General features: G+C 39.2%; 1 protein-coding gene across 1 annotated transcript; it reads left to right on the top strand.

Annotated features, from left to right (window-relative positions):
• The first annotated feature begins 4,169 nt into the window (after nt 1–4,169).
• CCDC179 (coiled-coil domain containing 179) lies at nt 4,170–14,334 on the top strand. The gene is made up of 4 exons (XM_032881117.1): nt 4,170–4,247; nt 5,068–5,112; nt 5,936–6,040; nt 14,246–14,334. The coding sequence occupies exons 1-4, from the start codon at nt 4,203–4,205 to the stop codon at nt 14,252–14,254; spliced, it is 204 nt and encodes a 67-aa protein (XP_032737008.1). The 5' UTR covers nt 4,170–4,202; the 3' UTR covers nt 14,255–14,334.
• Nucleotides 14,335–16,459: the final 2,125 nt, after the last annotated feature.

Genomic DNA, 16,459 nt, shown 5'->3' with positions numbered 1-16,459 from the left:
CCCTTCACTCTTGGTCACATCACACTCTGAGCTTTGTGCCTGGTGCAGGACATTGCCTGACTGTAGTGTAACAGGCTGTCAGCCAGGATAGTGGGGAGATCCAAAACCATTCTGGAAGGCATCGAAGTGAAACACTGTGGGTGATTTGAGGCATGATGGTTGCTGGGCCACAGGAACCTGTTGACTTTCAGCTCTAAACCTGCTCTTCCCTATTCTCCCTTGTAAAGCCAGAGCTGGGACTTTATACATTTTATTTCTCTTTAGAAATAAAAAGTTGGAAATTTAGCCAACTCAGGTCCTGGTAGGTTTAGCCAATGGCAGGTGGGGGGTGGAGGTGTCGAGGATGCTGGAGGAAGACTGGAAGATGAGTGGAGTGGAGAAGGGTCGTATTTGTGCTTGCCCTCAGGGAAGTGACGAGAGGAGCCCGGGGAACCCTGTGGGAGGCCAAGCCCGTGAAGCTCTTGTTTCCTCGCCCTCAATGTCACCCCAGCAGTAACACATCCCTTGGTGAGAGCATTTATCTCAGCAGCAGTTTTTCCCAGGTTCTATTTTTTTCTACACCCAGAGGTGGTTTTATGGCTCGTCCTTAATCACACAACACCTGCCAGAGAGCGCCCCCTCCTAAGAGATCTCTGATCTCCTGCTCTGATTCACCCCATCCAGTGTGCTGTGGTACCAGCCCAGCCTGGCAAAATTCCCATCTTCGGAGATCCGGTTCCCAACTTGTGGGGTCCCTTCTCCAAACCTGTAGATTCTGACGGTTTCAGCCTCTTCCCCAACCTTATCATCAGGTAGAGGAGAATGAGTTTCTTTTGGGAGGCCCGTGAGGACAGAACTAGAACTCACCGGTTGAAGTAACAGGTCACGATCATTAGAGATGCCAAAAAACGGAATGGACTGTACTGAATTTCCTATCCATTAATTTAATCAAAAGAAGAATCTGCCACAAAATTAGCATATTGACAGGACTTAAAGTATCAGGTGGGAGATGGGACTGGATGAGATACAGGGTTTTTTCCATTTGCTTGATTCTATAGTAAAATGTAACTATAACTACAATTACTGAGTAATTCCTCAGTTAGCAAGGAATTAACTCCCCCGTTCCTTACTTCTATTATTCTTAATACTCATAAACAATGCTATTGTTGGAGGAGGTCACAGAAAGGATGTGACTGCAGCGGACCTGAGTGCTGGACCCTGAAAACGTCAGAGGCTTCTCACCCCCTCCCTTGTCCTTAGAATGTATGTTCTGCCTACTGCTTCCACAGTGGGGGCCATTTTCAAGGACACAGCCTTGGTAGAGTGAGGTGTGTTGTTGAGACCATATGGATTTAATAGGTAACTAAACCCAGTTAAGTCCTCTATTTAAACTTAGATTCAAGTTTATATAAACTTCACGTTTACATAAAGTTTATAAAGTTTATGTAAACTTTATATAAACTTAGATTCAAACTTAAGATTCAAGTGGGCAGGTACAGAGATCTACTCCTCTTTTGAATGCCCAAGACAAGCCTCATATGTAAGTTTTCTTGCATATTAAACCTGCCACCTACCAACATGGAGTGGTCTGCCTCTTTCTTCTGTCTCACCTTGCCCCCCATGAACAGAGGTCAGTTTCAGATTTCACCTGGGAAATTCCCGCATTTCTGAACCAGTACCTATGTTATTAGATATTATCATTTCCATTTTATAAATTAGAAAGGAGAATGGTAGCTGATGTAAGATCATTAACAGCCAGGATCACCCAGTTTTCAAGTGAAGGTAGTGAAGGCAGAATGTGGACACTTGTGAGTCCCGCCACCTGCTTCCTAAGAAGCCTCGAGCCACACCACTCTGAAGCATTCTGTTACAGCACTCTCAGTGTGCCTGAAGCCGGAGAATCATTGTTGAATCCTTGTTTCATTTCAGCATCAGCCCTGGTGGGTTGCTTTGCTTGTTTTTATGTTTTGCTGAATAAAGGAAGAGGAAAGGCATTGAGAAGTGATGAATGAAGAGTGATAACAACTTGACAATAGTTCCTTACTCATCAAACCCACCAGCCCTACCCCCTGCCACGTGGAAATGCTTGCTACCACCGTCAGGAATGCTCTGTCTTTAGCTACTGGATAACTCCTATCTACCCTTTAAAGTATAGCCCAGACACTTCCAGATGCACTTTCGGGTTCTGTCCTTAAGCTAATGTACCTGCTTTAGAGGTATTACATAAGCTAGGGGTGAATTACATGGCTAACAGGTGAATCCACTCATGGAAGCATCATCCTGGGAAGGCAAAGGTAGATGAGAAAATCAGAAGAATGGAACCAATATCAGCGGCCAAGCTGGCTTCTCCACTGGTAAGGATTCTGGCATTACCTTGAAGGCTTCGTCCTTAGACAGAATTTCTGCACATGTGGCCTATTACTACCCCCGACACACAGTTTTACTATTTTATCGTTGTTTTTCTATCTGGCTTTCCTTGAATAATTCAGATTATTCATCTTTGTATTCCCAGGACCTAGCAAGATAGAGAATAGTAAGTGTCCAAAACACATGTTCTTGAGGCAACAAGGGATAGTGGAGAAGCCACAGGATTTCAAGTCAGTTCCTGGGCTGTGATCACGAGCAAGATTACATAATTTTTCTAAGTTCTGTTCTTCCCAGAGAGGAAAGTTTCAGGAAGGAAGTGGTCAGTGGTTTCCAGCACTAGCAGTGGGCAAGATTATCTAATTTTTCTAAGCCTAACTCTTCCAAGAGAACAGGCGGCAGTTACTAACACTATGCAAAAGTCACCTGATAAAAGGTGTCCATTGAATTTAGCAGGAAGGTCCACCAGTGACCACTTTGAAACAAGTACCAATGGGGGTAGTAAGCATTGAAGCAGGTTGCAGTGAGCCAAATATTGCACTGGATATAGGGAAGAGGACACGGAAACCACAGACAATGCTCAGGGTTATTTACCGTAAATATAAGGGATGGACAAGTTACAACTAGCTGTTGTTCAAAGGGCTTTGGTTTATTAGTTTATTGGGGGATGATTTGAGCATATTGTATTTAACAGCTTAAAGAAAACAGAAAATATAGTGAGGTTAACCAGGGGAGGGAACAATCTAGAGCACAACCCCTGAGGAGGCTCCTAGGAGGAAAATAGCATGGGAACAGAAATGAACAGATTTATTGGAGACAGAAAGAGGGGCAACAACTTTTTCAGTTTAGCAGAATACAGGGAAAAGAATAATGTGGATACAAACAAGGCAACAGACTTAGATATGGTAAGGAAGTGAGGTAGCTCCAGTCTGGGCTTCTCCAAGCAATTGGTGGCAGAGTAGAGAGATCAAAGAGCACCGGCCCTGAAAACGGACTTTGTGGGTTTAAGTCCCAGAATACCTTCTAATTGTGTCACCTCTGGCAAGGTATTTAACATACTAATGCCTGATTTCCCCCATGATAATAACCATGCTCTTACTCTCCTGGATTGCTGTAAGGAGTTCACGACTTCTTATATACACACGGAGCCAACAGTGCAGACCTGCGCTCTCCCGAAGTGTGAGCTACCCTCACTGTGTGAAGTAAGACTTGTGGGCTCTAAAGATTTCCACAGAGGAGACAGTTTGAAGGGAACGCTGCGGGGTACAAAAACGAAGGAGCCAGGCAAACATTGAAGGGTGGGAAGCAGTGATGAAGAGTCAGTTTAGTTGGAAATCGTGTACAACATGTCATTGGGGCAGTTCCCAAACCCCCTTCCCCACCTTCAGCCCAGGTGTTGACAGGGGGAAGGCAGAGAGCTGGATGGATCCAACAGACAGCGGTGATGGAAGAACCATGAAGGGATGGAGCTGAGAACCCTGAGGACAGGCTGCAGTGAAGGGTCACGGAATCACGCAAGATGTCTTGAGAAGTGAAGGGTCTCCACTGAAGGAGGCCAGAGAGTTGAGAACTTAAAGTGATGGAAATGTATTCTGTGCTTGTTGAAGAATTGTGGTAACCTGCCAGCCCTAGTTCTTCTACAGGTGAGCTCAGGACAGCAAGAACTTGACCTTTCCCTGCAAGGGACTGGAAGACAGGGACAGGGCGGGGCGCACGTGGGAAGATAAAGAGAATTGTGATGGGATGGGGCTGGGCTCCGGGGCGGGGCTACCGGGCGGTGGGGTGTGGCCCATCCAGTACCTGGTCTAGTCCCCTACGGCGCGGGCAGGGGGCACTGGGGCCTCTGCAGCTTAAGCAGCATGTGCCTGTGCTGTGCGGATGACGAAGCCATCCAAGTCAACCCCGTGAGTTTTCCAAGTCCCTAACCCTGCCTCGGCAGCCCCTACCTACCCTGAGCCCTGCACTGGGATTACTGGGACACTTGGGATTAAGGTCGCTTGTGATCGTGGCCAATGAGGGCTTGGGTGCTGAGGGTTGGGAATCCCGGGTGAAGTAGACAGACTAGATCCTGGACAGCAGCAGACCCACCTAGGAGGAGGAAAAGCCCCCCACCCCCGCGTCTTCTAGAAACCAGGCACAATCATCTGTTGACTGACCCATTAATCTGCCCCAGAGGTGGATGGGGCTTACAGAGGTTGGGGGGCAGTTTAAGTTCCCCAATATCGGGAAAGACAGGGAGGAGACTGCTTCTGGGTCTTGGGGTTGAACAACTGAATCAAACTGAAGGCAGGAGGAGGTATTTAAGGTACAATTTAGAAATTGTGGGAAGCTGTGGGAACCCTACAAACCAAACAGCCAAGATCCCTGTGTCTCAGAAAACCATACCACTTGCTGGGGTTCCTCAATCTCCCCAAACACCAGCAGAAACGTAATTATTTGATTTCTTGTACACCTTTTCCTTTCATGATAAAGCTCATTGTTCTACATGGTTCCTGTAATGTGGTTCAAGCCTGCTTCTTTTTTCTCAAACAATTGCCATCCTTCCCCCTGACTTTTACCTTAATGTTCTCATTCTCTCCTGCCTCCTGTAGTTAAGAAAATATGCATATATTACATAAATAAAAAACAGTAACATAGGATTCCTATTACAATAACTAGTATTTCTGTTTGCTCATGGTTTTTTATGGTTTGTTTTGTTTTAATTTAATTTTACATATTATGTAGGAAGGGCCAAGATGGCAACATCCTTCAGAGGTCACTGCAAGGCAGGTAATGTTTAAATAAATTATTCTGGGTATTTCAAAATTGTAACTTCATTTTTTTTATGTGTTGTGGTCTCTATATGATAGAACTTTTATTAGCTAGACACTTCTGTGTTATCTTTCATGGAAATCTGGGATCTTGTGACTACTATTAGAATAATGTGACCACTATTAAATGCTTTATGTTCTTATTTTTTAATGTAATAGGAATTGAATGGCTAGATCATAGAGAAAGCAATTTTTTCATAGTTATGAAGTAATACCATATAGTTTTCAAAGCAATTATACCAACTGCACTCCCCTGGAAGTGGATAAAAGTTTCTTTCATTCATACACTCTACACCCTAATACTCCATTATCTTCAAAGCATTCTAATTTGAACCCTTAGGTCTCTTCCACTTATAGTTGCCATATAATAGGGACATAAAAATCTCTGCTTGACATATGCAGCATTTAAGGGAACTAAAGAATGTGCACAAATTTTGTTTTCTTATTTCTACAAAGAAAATTCCTTTGGAGCTTTTAATTAACATTATTTTTAAAATAAAAGTAAACATATATATCTATGAGCCTTAGATCCCACAGTTGGTGAAGTGGGAAGCAAGAGTAAATAGTCTCATTAGAAAACTCTAGAGATGCTCCAATGTGTTTTCTTCATCTATAAACCACATATTTGAAGAAAGATTTTTCCTACTTTTATGTAGCTATGTAAACCATATCCACTGATTGTGTTTATCTTTTTTTATTGACACTAACCAAAAATATAATCAGGATGTTAAATTTTTATGTTTTAAAAAGTATGATTTGTTTTCCTTTTAATTTTCCAAAAGTCCAGAGATAAACGTATTGAGAATATGAAAAACCTAAGGAAAGAGAAGAGGAGATTTACTAAACGGTTTGCAAGACCTGCTCCTCTTCCAGAACCAGGACTCCTAGTAAGTACAATATAGAGACTTCACTAAAATTAACAGGTCCTTAAATACAAAAGACACCCTCGTTTCTAATTTATGTATTACTCTATATTTTGTTTTTCCTCTTTCCTTTGAAAAATCTGTAATTGTAATCTGGGAAATTACTTTAAAACTCCTCCAATCAAATTCTCATTTATTATTTAAATCTTTCTCTCTTTTTTTGTCTGATAAACTGTACCTCATTGATGGTATGTGACAAGGTAGGTCTCTCTTCTTCAGAGAGTCAGAGATGGATTCCAGGCCAGGAGATTCTCAATGTGTCGGCAAATGAGTTAAGGCAAGGACTCCCTAGCAGCTGAGGGCTCCTCTCTTCCTCTTGTGCTCTCTCCAGGTTTGGGGACTCCTGCTCTTTGGCGGGCACATGGACCATAAGGTCCACCACCCACATGGCTGTAGCCAATTCATTGTTATACCCGGAAATGAGCTTCACAAAGTGCTCATTGAGAGTAATGCCAGCCTCATTATCAAAGATGGAAGAGTGAGTGTCACTGTTAAAGTTGCAGGAGACAACCTGGTCAGTGTAGCCCAGAGTTTCATTGAGGAGACCCTCTGATGCCTGCTTCACCACCTTCTCCAGGGAGCTTTCTCCAGGCAGCAGATCAGATCCATAACTAACACACTGGGGGTGGAGACATGGAAGACCATGCCAGTGAGCTTCCCATTCAGCTCAGGAATGGCCTTGCCCATAGCCCTGGCAATACCAACAGAAGCAGGAATGATGTTCTGAGTACCCCTTCGGCCATCATACTACAGCTTCCCAGAGAGCTCATCCACAGTCTTTTAGATGGCAGTGATGGCATGGAATGTGGTCTTAAGTCTCTCCACAATGTCAAAGTTGTCATGGATGACCTTGGCCAAAGGGGCCAAACAGTTATGATGCAGAAGGCATTGATGATAATCTTCAGGGAGTTGTCATACTTCTCATGTTTCACACCCATCACAAACATGGGAGCATTAGCAAAAGGGATAGGGATAATGACCTTCAAGTGAGCCCCAGCCTTCTCCATGGTGGTGAAGACACCAGTGCACTCCACAACATATTCAGCAAGAACATCACCCCATTTGATGTCAGTGGACTTTTGCTCCTGCAAGATGGAGATGGGCTTTCCACTGATGACAAGATGGGTTTCTAGGTCTAGGTCTCAGCCTTTACTGTGACATTGGATTTGTCAGGGTAGAATCATACTGGAACATGCAACCATGTAGTTGAGATCAATGAAAGGGTCATGAGTGGTGACAATATCCAGTTTTTCAGAGTTAAAAGCAGCCCTGATGACCAGGAACCCATTATATCCATCCATTTACTTTAACCTTTGCCATTGTGTCTCAGGGACCTGGGTGGCACTGAACAAAAAGATGTGGCTGGGTTTTGAATGCAGAGGAGGGCAGAGCCTATTTAAATCTCCTTTCCAACAGTCTCCTGGAGATGATATGGTTTAATGGAAAGAGCAAGATCTGAGGAAACTACATTATTCTGGTTTCCAGTTTTTGCTTTACCATATATGATCTTGACTGCCCAAAATCATTATTTGAATCTTTTGGATTATATTACTTGGAAAATAAATCTCTTGGCAAATAGTTATGCAACCTAGGCTTGATCACTTGCAACATCATAAAAGTCTACACCAATCGCAGCTTATTGCCTCTCTGCACATCTTTTTTTTTTTTAATTTAAATTTTAGTTAACATACAGTGCAATATTGTTTTCAGGAATAGAACTCAGGGTTTCTCTACTTACATACAACACCCAGTGCTCATCATAACAAGTGCCCTCTTTAATACCCATTACCCATCTAGTCCTTCCCATACATTCATCTGTTTTGTTTCTTAAATTCCACATATGAGTGAAATCATATGGTGTTTGTCTTTGAATAACTTATTTCGCTTAGCATAATACACTCTAGCTCCATCCACATCACTGCAAATAACAAGACTTTATTCTTTTTGAATACACACTCACACACACACACACACCACATCTTCTTTATCCATTTCTCTCTTGAGGGACATTTGGGCTCTCTCCATATTTTGGCTATTATGCTCTGTGAACATCAAGGTGCATGTGCCCCTTTGAATCTATATTTTTATATCCTTTGGGTAAATACCTAATAGTGAAATTGCTGGATTATAAGGTAGCTCTATTTTGAATTTTTTGAGGAACATCCATACTGTTCTAGAGTGGTTGTACCAGTTTGCATTCCCACCAACAGTCATCTTTGCATCTCTTTGGCATGGATTTAAAAGCGCTTCCAAATAACCTATCATATGACCTCCATGAGACTTTTATATGTAGTGTTAATTATATTTCTTGTAGCCAAACATAAATCCAATGGCCCTCCATTTTAAAGGCCTTCAGATATTTGAGGAAAACTATTATCTTCCTTCATATTCAGCTTTTCCTCAGGATGAAAATCCCCATTTTCCTCATCCATTCCTCTTTAACTTAGTAGTAAGTCCTGGCCTTATTTAGGCAATCTTCAGGATTAGAATTATATTTTATTATAAAAAGAGATTTGGAAAAAAATATATTTCCAGTAATTAAGATTTTTTTCTGTTGGTTTTGCTTTTGAAAGAAAATGTTTTATAAGCACAATTAACGAATAGCTATGGCAGGTAGCTATTGTTAACCTTAGCTCCTTATCAGAGAAACTCAACTTTAGTGGCTTAACCAAATGGAAGTATATTTTTTCTCCAAAGAAAAGCTCCTGACCTAGACCTAGAGCTGACGTGATGGTTCCAAAAATCACTAAAGAAGTTCCAGGTTCCTCTTTTCAAACTTTTCACATGACTTTCATCCTCATGGTCTCAGAACGCTTCTACAATAGTAGATGTGTCTACATTCCAATAGAAAACAGTACAGAACTAAGGACAAAAACTATATGCCAGCAGCTAAGTCAACTCCCGTTTGATCAGGAAAAGAGCCTCCTTCATATACGTATATATGAAATATATATATAAAATATATTTATAAATAAAGTCTTGGTTGTGGTAATGGTCTCATGTTGTACACGTGCCAAAATACTTTAAAATGTGCACTTTATTTTTATTGTTTTAAAGATTTTATTTATTTATTTGAGAGAGAGAGAGAGAGAGAGAGAGAAAGTGGGGAGGGAGAGAGGGAGAAGCAGGCTCCCTGCTGAGCAAGGAGCATGGGCCCCGGGATCATGACCTGAGGCGAAGGTGGAAGTGTAACTGACTGAGACACCCAGGCGCCCCTAAAATGTGCAAGTTGAATATGCACAATTTATTGTATGTCAACTGTACTTCAATAAAGCAGACAATATATATGTATTTATGTGTTACATTGGGTTTACTCTGAGTTGTATAATTCTATTAGTTTTGACAAAGCATAATGTCCACGACAGTAAAAAACAGAATAGTTTCACTGCCACAAACATCCAATGTGTTCTACCTATTCTTCCCTCCTTCTTTCCTCCTCACCTGCCTCAAGCCAGTAGCAATCACTGAATTTTTTTTTATAAAGATTTTATTTATTTATTTGAGAGAGCGCGAGCGAGTGTGAGCAAGCCTGTTCACAAGAGGGGGAGGGGTGCAAAGGGAGAAGCAGACTCCCTGCTGAGCAGGGAGCCTGCCCTGGGGCTCTATCCCAGGACCTGGAGATCATGACCTGAGCTGAAGGCACACCTTTAGCCAACTGAGCCACCCAGGTGCAACCCCCCCATTTTTTTTTGCAATCACTTAACTTTTTACTGTCTCTATAGTTTTGCCTTTTCCAGAATGTCATATAGTTGGAATCTTACAGGATGTAACCTTTCAGATTGGCTTCTTTCACTCAGCAATATGCATTTCATGGCTTGATAACCCATTTCTTTTTATCACTGAATAATATTCCATTGTGTGGATGTACCACAGTTTATTCATGTACCTACTGAAAGACACCATCGTTGGTTCCAATTTTTAGTAATCATGAATTAAGCTGCTATAAATATTGGTGCACAGGTTTTTGCATGAACATAAATGTTCAACTAATTTGGGTAAATTAAATACAATTGCTGGATAATATGGTAAAACTATGTTGAGTTTTATAAGAAACTGGAAAATTGTCTTCCAAAGTAACTGTATAATTTTGGATCCCCACCAACAATGAATGAGAGTTCCTGTTGTTCCACCTCCTTGCTAACCTTTGATATGATCAGTGTTTTGGATTTTAGCCATTTTGACAGGTGTGTAGTGATAACTCATTGTTTTCATTTGCAATTCCCTATTAACATATACTATTGAAAATATTTTCATATGTTCATCTGCTCTCTGTATAACTTCTTTGGCACAGTGTCTGTTTCAATATTTTGCACACTTTTTAATTGAAGTCACTTTCTCATGAGTTTTAACAGCCATTTGTATATTTTGTATACCAGTTCTTTATAAGATATGCATTTTTGTAAATATTTTCCCCTAGTCTCTGCCTTTTTTAATTCTTCTAAGAGTGTCTTTCCCAGAGTAGAGGTTTTTGATTTTAATGAAGTCTAACGTATTAACTATTTCTCTCATGGAACATGCCTTTGGTATTGTATCTAAAAACTCCCAAGTTCACATAGACTTTTCTCTTGCGTTATCTTAAGAGTTTTACAATTTTGCATTACATTATCCATCTGTTCTTGCATCTTGCCCACTTTTCCATGAGAGCCCTTAGCATATTGATAATAATTATTTTAAATTCCCAGTCTGATCATTCCCAAATCTCTGCCCTAACTGAGTCTGGATCTGATGCTTGCTTTGTCTCTTCAGACTGTTTTTACTTTTTAGCATGTCTTCTATTTTTGATGTTGTTAAGAGGCAGACATGATATACTGAGTAAGTTAGAAACTGAGATACATAAACCTTTAGTGTAGGTTTTGTGTATATCTGGCTAGGATTTAGGCTGTGTTGTCTGTTTGCTGTAGCTGTGGCATAAGAGGTGAAAATTTACTCCGGATTTTTGTGTCTCCTCTTGTCTTTTAGTTCCCCTAGAGCCTCTTAAATAAGATCTGAGGCTTGTAGTTCTTTAAGCTAACTTCCCTGATGTTATATAGAAGCCTTATTAACGTGGTGGTAAGTTGTTGTGGAGGGGAGCATTTTATAGACTTATGAATAGATCTCAGTCTTTTAGAGAGCCTGTGTCCCTAGGAGCCTTATTAATGTGGTGGTAAGTTTTTGTGGAGGGGACAAAAACTTACCACCTATAGACCTATGAATAGATCTCAGTCTTTTAGAGAGCCTGTGTCCCTAGGACATGATTTTCCCAACAACTACTTAGCTACCCTTACCCTTAAGTGAAACAGGAAGGCTATAGGGGACTGGAGTTGCATATTTCTATTTCCCTTCCCTACATCAGTAAGGGTTTAATAAAACCCAAATTGGTTAAGTTGTGATAAAATAGTTTCCCTTGAGGGCATGCCCTGTTGAAGAGGAGAGCGAGCTCAGGAGACTTTCAAAATAGCTACTCTTCCCCTCCCACTGCTGGAAGCAAAAGGAGATTTTCCCCCTAATAATCACAATAAGACCTGGTGGGACTTCTAGAGGTAAAACTCAAGGAATATGCAGTCCTTGATAAGACAGATCCCCCACCCTAAGTCTGTAACCTTTAAGCTAATCCACGGTGAGTTTCAGCAATTCATTCATTAAACTTTGAGTGTTCTGTTGGAACAGTATTGGCTCCAACAACATCATTTGTGTCTTGTTTGTCCCATGACCTCAATTCTCCAATGGATCTAAGAAAAGTTGTTGATTTTTACTTCAGCTTTTTTCTTGTGAGGATGGGACTGATGATTCCCTAGTTCTTTTACGTGTCAGACTGGAAACCCCCACTTATATGTCTTTGCTCAAAACTGAGTCAACAGCCACCCAAAGCTGCAATATGTTTAAGTGGTGAAAAGCTGACCTGGCTTCTTTGTTGCTCTGAAGAGAATTAAGCTTCCATTAGTGTGGATGAAAGTACTTTCTTTTCTCAGGCTGTGATGGTCCTCCTCCTATAATTCACCCTCCTCCTTTAGTTTTGGAGTAAATACAGATTATGAGTAACAGTTCCACTCTTCGGCTTTTTTTTTTTTTTCCCCTTCTGTGTTCCTTTGCCTAGTCAAGGGAGCCTATGCATTGCCACCCAGAAACTTAGGATCCTCAAACTTATAGTTAAATATCTACGAAGTTCTTCTCTTGCAGATATGCTAGTGTTTGAAATACCATCCACATAATCATGGCCTCTGAGATATGCATTAAAATATGTCTGCACAACATATTCTACATCTATAATAGTTATCCCTTAGTAAAGTATAATTATATGGGATGGGGGAAGGGAGCATTGATTCCTGAGACCACCCTTCTCTAAGGCAATTACCACCACTTCTGAGCCCTTTAAATTTTGATTCATTTCTACACATTAGTTTGGCTAATTTTTCTATCTCACTGCAAGTTCAGATATCTTGGGCCATCAATCTTCTCGCTTCATGACTTGCCCCTCAACACCAAACCATTTAGGATTCTTCCATTAAAAAGCTCCCCCACCAATTTTTTTTCCGTGATTTACTAGATGGTTTTTATAGAAATGCCTACAGACTTGTTCTATATCAATTATTCAATGAACACACTTGAGCTTTCAGAGACAAAATATCTCCAAATAAATAAAAATATATAAAAAATATACAAAAAATATACAAAAGCATGATGTATGAGAAGCTGGAGTTCAGTCTGGTACTTAGTACTTATTCTCCTTACTATAAGGATTCTTAGAATTGTCTTCAAAACAGCTAGATATTTTTGCCCTGGCAGTATTAGGCAGTCATGAGAGTTATGATATCCTTTAAAAGAGAAAATAAAACCCTTCGCCCAAGAAAGAACATCAGGGGGCTCAAAGCCTCGAAGTACACACTATGCTAACAGGCTTCTCAGGACTCACAGAAGAGTAATAATAGCAAGGAGCTACTGTGAAAATCTTATTCTAGTGTTTCTTCTATATATTGACCAAGATGTATAGTGTATCATATTTAAGCTTGAACTCTCAGTGCTTCTCAAATGAGGTCAGGACCAATTTTGTGTGATTTGGTTTGGTTTGGTTCAGTTTAATTTTCAAATCATTGTGGACTGTCATTTTGTAACATATGATCAAAATGTCATAGCAGTATCAAATTATTATAAATGAACATAAATGTTCATTCTCAATTTGTCTAACTAATCTTGTTGCAAGGCGTAATGACTATTAGGCTAGACTAAAACCAGACCACACAGAATAACACATCTTTAAATTGTATTGGTCCTTTCACTTTCTTCCCCTTACATCTTTTGCAAATTGTTGTGTTATAAGCAGTGTCCCTACTAAATACCCTCTTCTCTTTTTCTTTCTTCTTAAATTGTTTTTTTGCCTCAGGAAAAAATATAACAACAGTATTTGTACAACTTAAATGGCTTGAGATGAAGATAAAAACATGGGTCCATATATACAGGTAGTTTTCATATAGGAGTTGTGCCCAGTAGGAAAGAGGATGTATGATTAGGCTAGAGCAACTAGTAAAAATTTTGGAAAAGTATTTTTATTTTGATGTTTGTCTGCTTAAAGTCTCTATAACAAAACTGTCTCCTAATTATTTTATTAGTAATCATTATCATGGACATTAAAATAATCATGAAATATTATTTTATAGTTAAGTTCCTGCCAATACTGATATATATACCCTTTCTATATTTACTTAATTGTTGCTGTTGCTTACTTTAATTCATTTCAAGATTAAAAAATTCTCAACAGATACACATAGCATGCTTTCTTGGCCCACCACAGACCATAAGACTGGAAAAGAAAACCCCTATGTTTAAAAACTCTATCACATCCACAATGGTTAGAAGTGACTTTAACCCTTTCTCCCCTGTTATTTTTGGTTTCTACAAATTCTTCCTGCTTGTGGTGTTTGTTATCTGACTCAGAGGAAAAAAAAAAAAAGAACACTTTATATCATATTCATATGAATTATTTCATAATATTGTTTTTCATATCTGACTACTATCTGAATGTAATGTTGTGATAATTTAGAATAGCATTTTTAGCTCTTTATGAAATTCTTTTTGTGTAAGAAAGTCTACTCCCGTTGATATCTTTCCCAGATAATTTATAACTTTGTATAAATTTTTCCTTATATACATTTTAATTTAACTTATTTTTCTTTATGTACTTTAATTTTTTTCTAGTGGACATAAAGCTGGAGTCTGTGTGGAAGAAATCATGCCAGATGAAAATGTGCAGATTAATAACATCAAGTGGCATTTTTTAATTTGACTTCATTTGAAAAATAAAAGCCATACTCTGCCATTTCAACAAAATAAATGCAGTACAACCATCTAACATCCAAGCCAGAGGGTCTAGAATTTTATTAAATAACTTAACTCATTATCATTTTCTTTTCTATGGTAAATTTGAGATCTGCTACTTTTCAACAAACAATTATACAGGCATTTAAAAATTATATAGTCCTCTTTAAATTTTTGCAATTAAATTTATGACTTATCTAAAAGTTTAGAATTATACTTTAATAATAGGGAAAATGCCCCTAACTTGGGAGCAGCCAAATATATAAATCAGTTAATAACAGAAATTCATTGATAATAATACAATAGTAGTAGGGAATTTTAATATCCCATTCACAGCAATGGACAGATTGTCTAAGCAGAAGGTCAATGAGGAAACAAGGGCTTTCAATGGCACACTGGGCCAGATGGACTTAATAGATATACTCATTACATTCCATCCTAAAGCAGCATAATACTCATTCTCTTCCAATGTACATGGAACATTCTCAAGAATAGATCACATACTGGGTCACAAGTCAGGCCTAAACCTGTATGAAAAGATTGAGGTCATACCATGCATATTTTCAGACCATAATGCTATGAAACTTGAAGTCAACTGCAAGAAAAAAATTGAAAGACTACAAATACATGGAGATTAAAGAACATCCTACTAAAGAATGGGTTAACCAGGGTATTAAAGAAGAATTTAAAAAAATGCATGGAGGCAAATGAAATGAAAATATGACAGTCCAAAACCTTTGGGATGTGACAAAGGTGGGTCCTAAGAAAGTAGTATACACCCATACAGGCCTTCTTCAAGAAGCAAGAAAAGCCTCAAATATACAATCTAGCTTTACACCTAAAGGAACTGGAAAAAGAACAGTAAATAAAGCCTAAATCCACCAGGAGAAGGGAAATAATAAAGACCAGAGGAGAAATAAATGATATACAAATTAAAAAAAAAAAAGAAGTAGAACAGATCAACAAAACTAGGAGCTGTTTCTTTGAAAGAATTAACAAAAATGACAAACCCCTAATCAAACTTACCAAAAACAGAAAGGACCCAAATAAATAAAATCATGAATAAAAGAAAAGAGATCACAATCAACAACGCAGAAACACAATTGTAAAAGAATGTCATGAGCAATTATATGCCAATGAGTCAGGCAATCTGGAAATGGATGAATTCCTAGAAACATAAACATAAACCAAAACTGAAACAGGCAGAAATAAAAAACCTGAACAGACCCATAAACAGCAAAGTAACCAAAAATTTCCCAAAAAACAAGAGTCCAAGGCCTGATGGCTTCCCAGGGGAATTCTATCAAACATTTAAAGAAGAAATAATATGTATTCTTCTGAAACTCTTCCAAAAAACAGAACTGGAAGAAAAACTTCCAAACTCATTCTATGAGGCCAGCATTCCCTTGATCCCAAAACCAAAGACCCCACTATAAAAGAAGAATTACAGCTCAATATCCCTGGTGAACATGGATGCAAAAATTCTCAACAAGAGACTAGCTATTCAAATCCAACAGCACATTAAAAGGATTGTTCACCATGACCATGTGGGATTTATTCCTGGGCTGCTCATATCCATAAATCAATCAGTGTGATATACCACATTAATTCAAGAAAAGATAAGAACGATATTATCTTTTCAACAGATCCAAAAAAGCATTTGACAAAATACAGCATCCCTTCTTGATAAAAACCTTTAAGAAAGTAGGGATAAAAGGAAAATATCTGCACATGATAAAGGCAATATATGAAAGACCCACAGCTTATATCCTCCTCAATGGGGAAAAATTGAGAGCTTTTCCCATAAGGTCAGGAACATGACAGGGATATCCACCCATGCTCACTGTCATTCAGCATAGTACTGGAAGTCCTAGCCTCAGCAGTCAGAAAACAAAAAGAAATAGAGGCATCCTAATCAGCAAGGAAGAAGTCGAACTTTCACTCTTTGCAGACAACATGATATTCTATGTAGAAACCTAAAAGACTCTGCCAAAAAATTGCTAGAACTTATACAGTAATTCAGCAAATTCACAGGATATAAGATGCACAAAAGTCTGTTTCATTTTTACACATCAATAATGAAGCACCAGAAAG

Source organism: Lontra canadensis, unplaced genomic scaffold (genome assembly GCF_010015895.1).
Source record: "Lontra canadensis isolate GAN:19392208 unplaced genomic scaffold, GSC_riverotter_1.0 scaffold74, whole genome shotgun sequence".
NCBI classification, from domain to species: domain Eukaryota; kingdom Metazoa; phylum Chordata; class Mammalia; order Carnivora; family Mustelidae; genus Lontra; species Lontra canadensis.
This window is presented reverse-complemented; position numbering and strand designations above follow the sequence as displayed.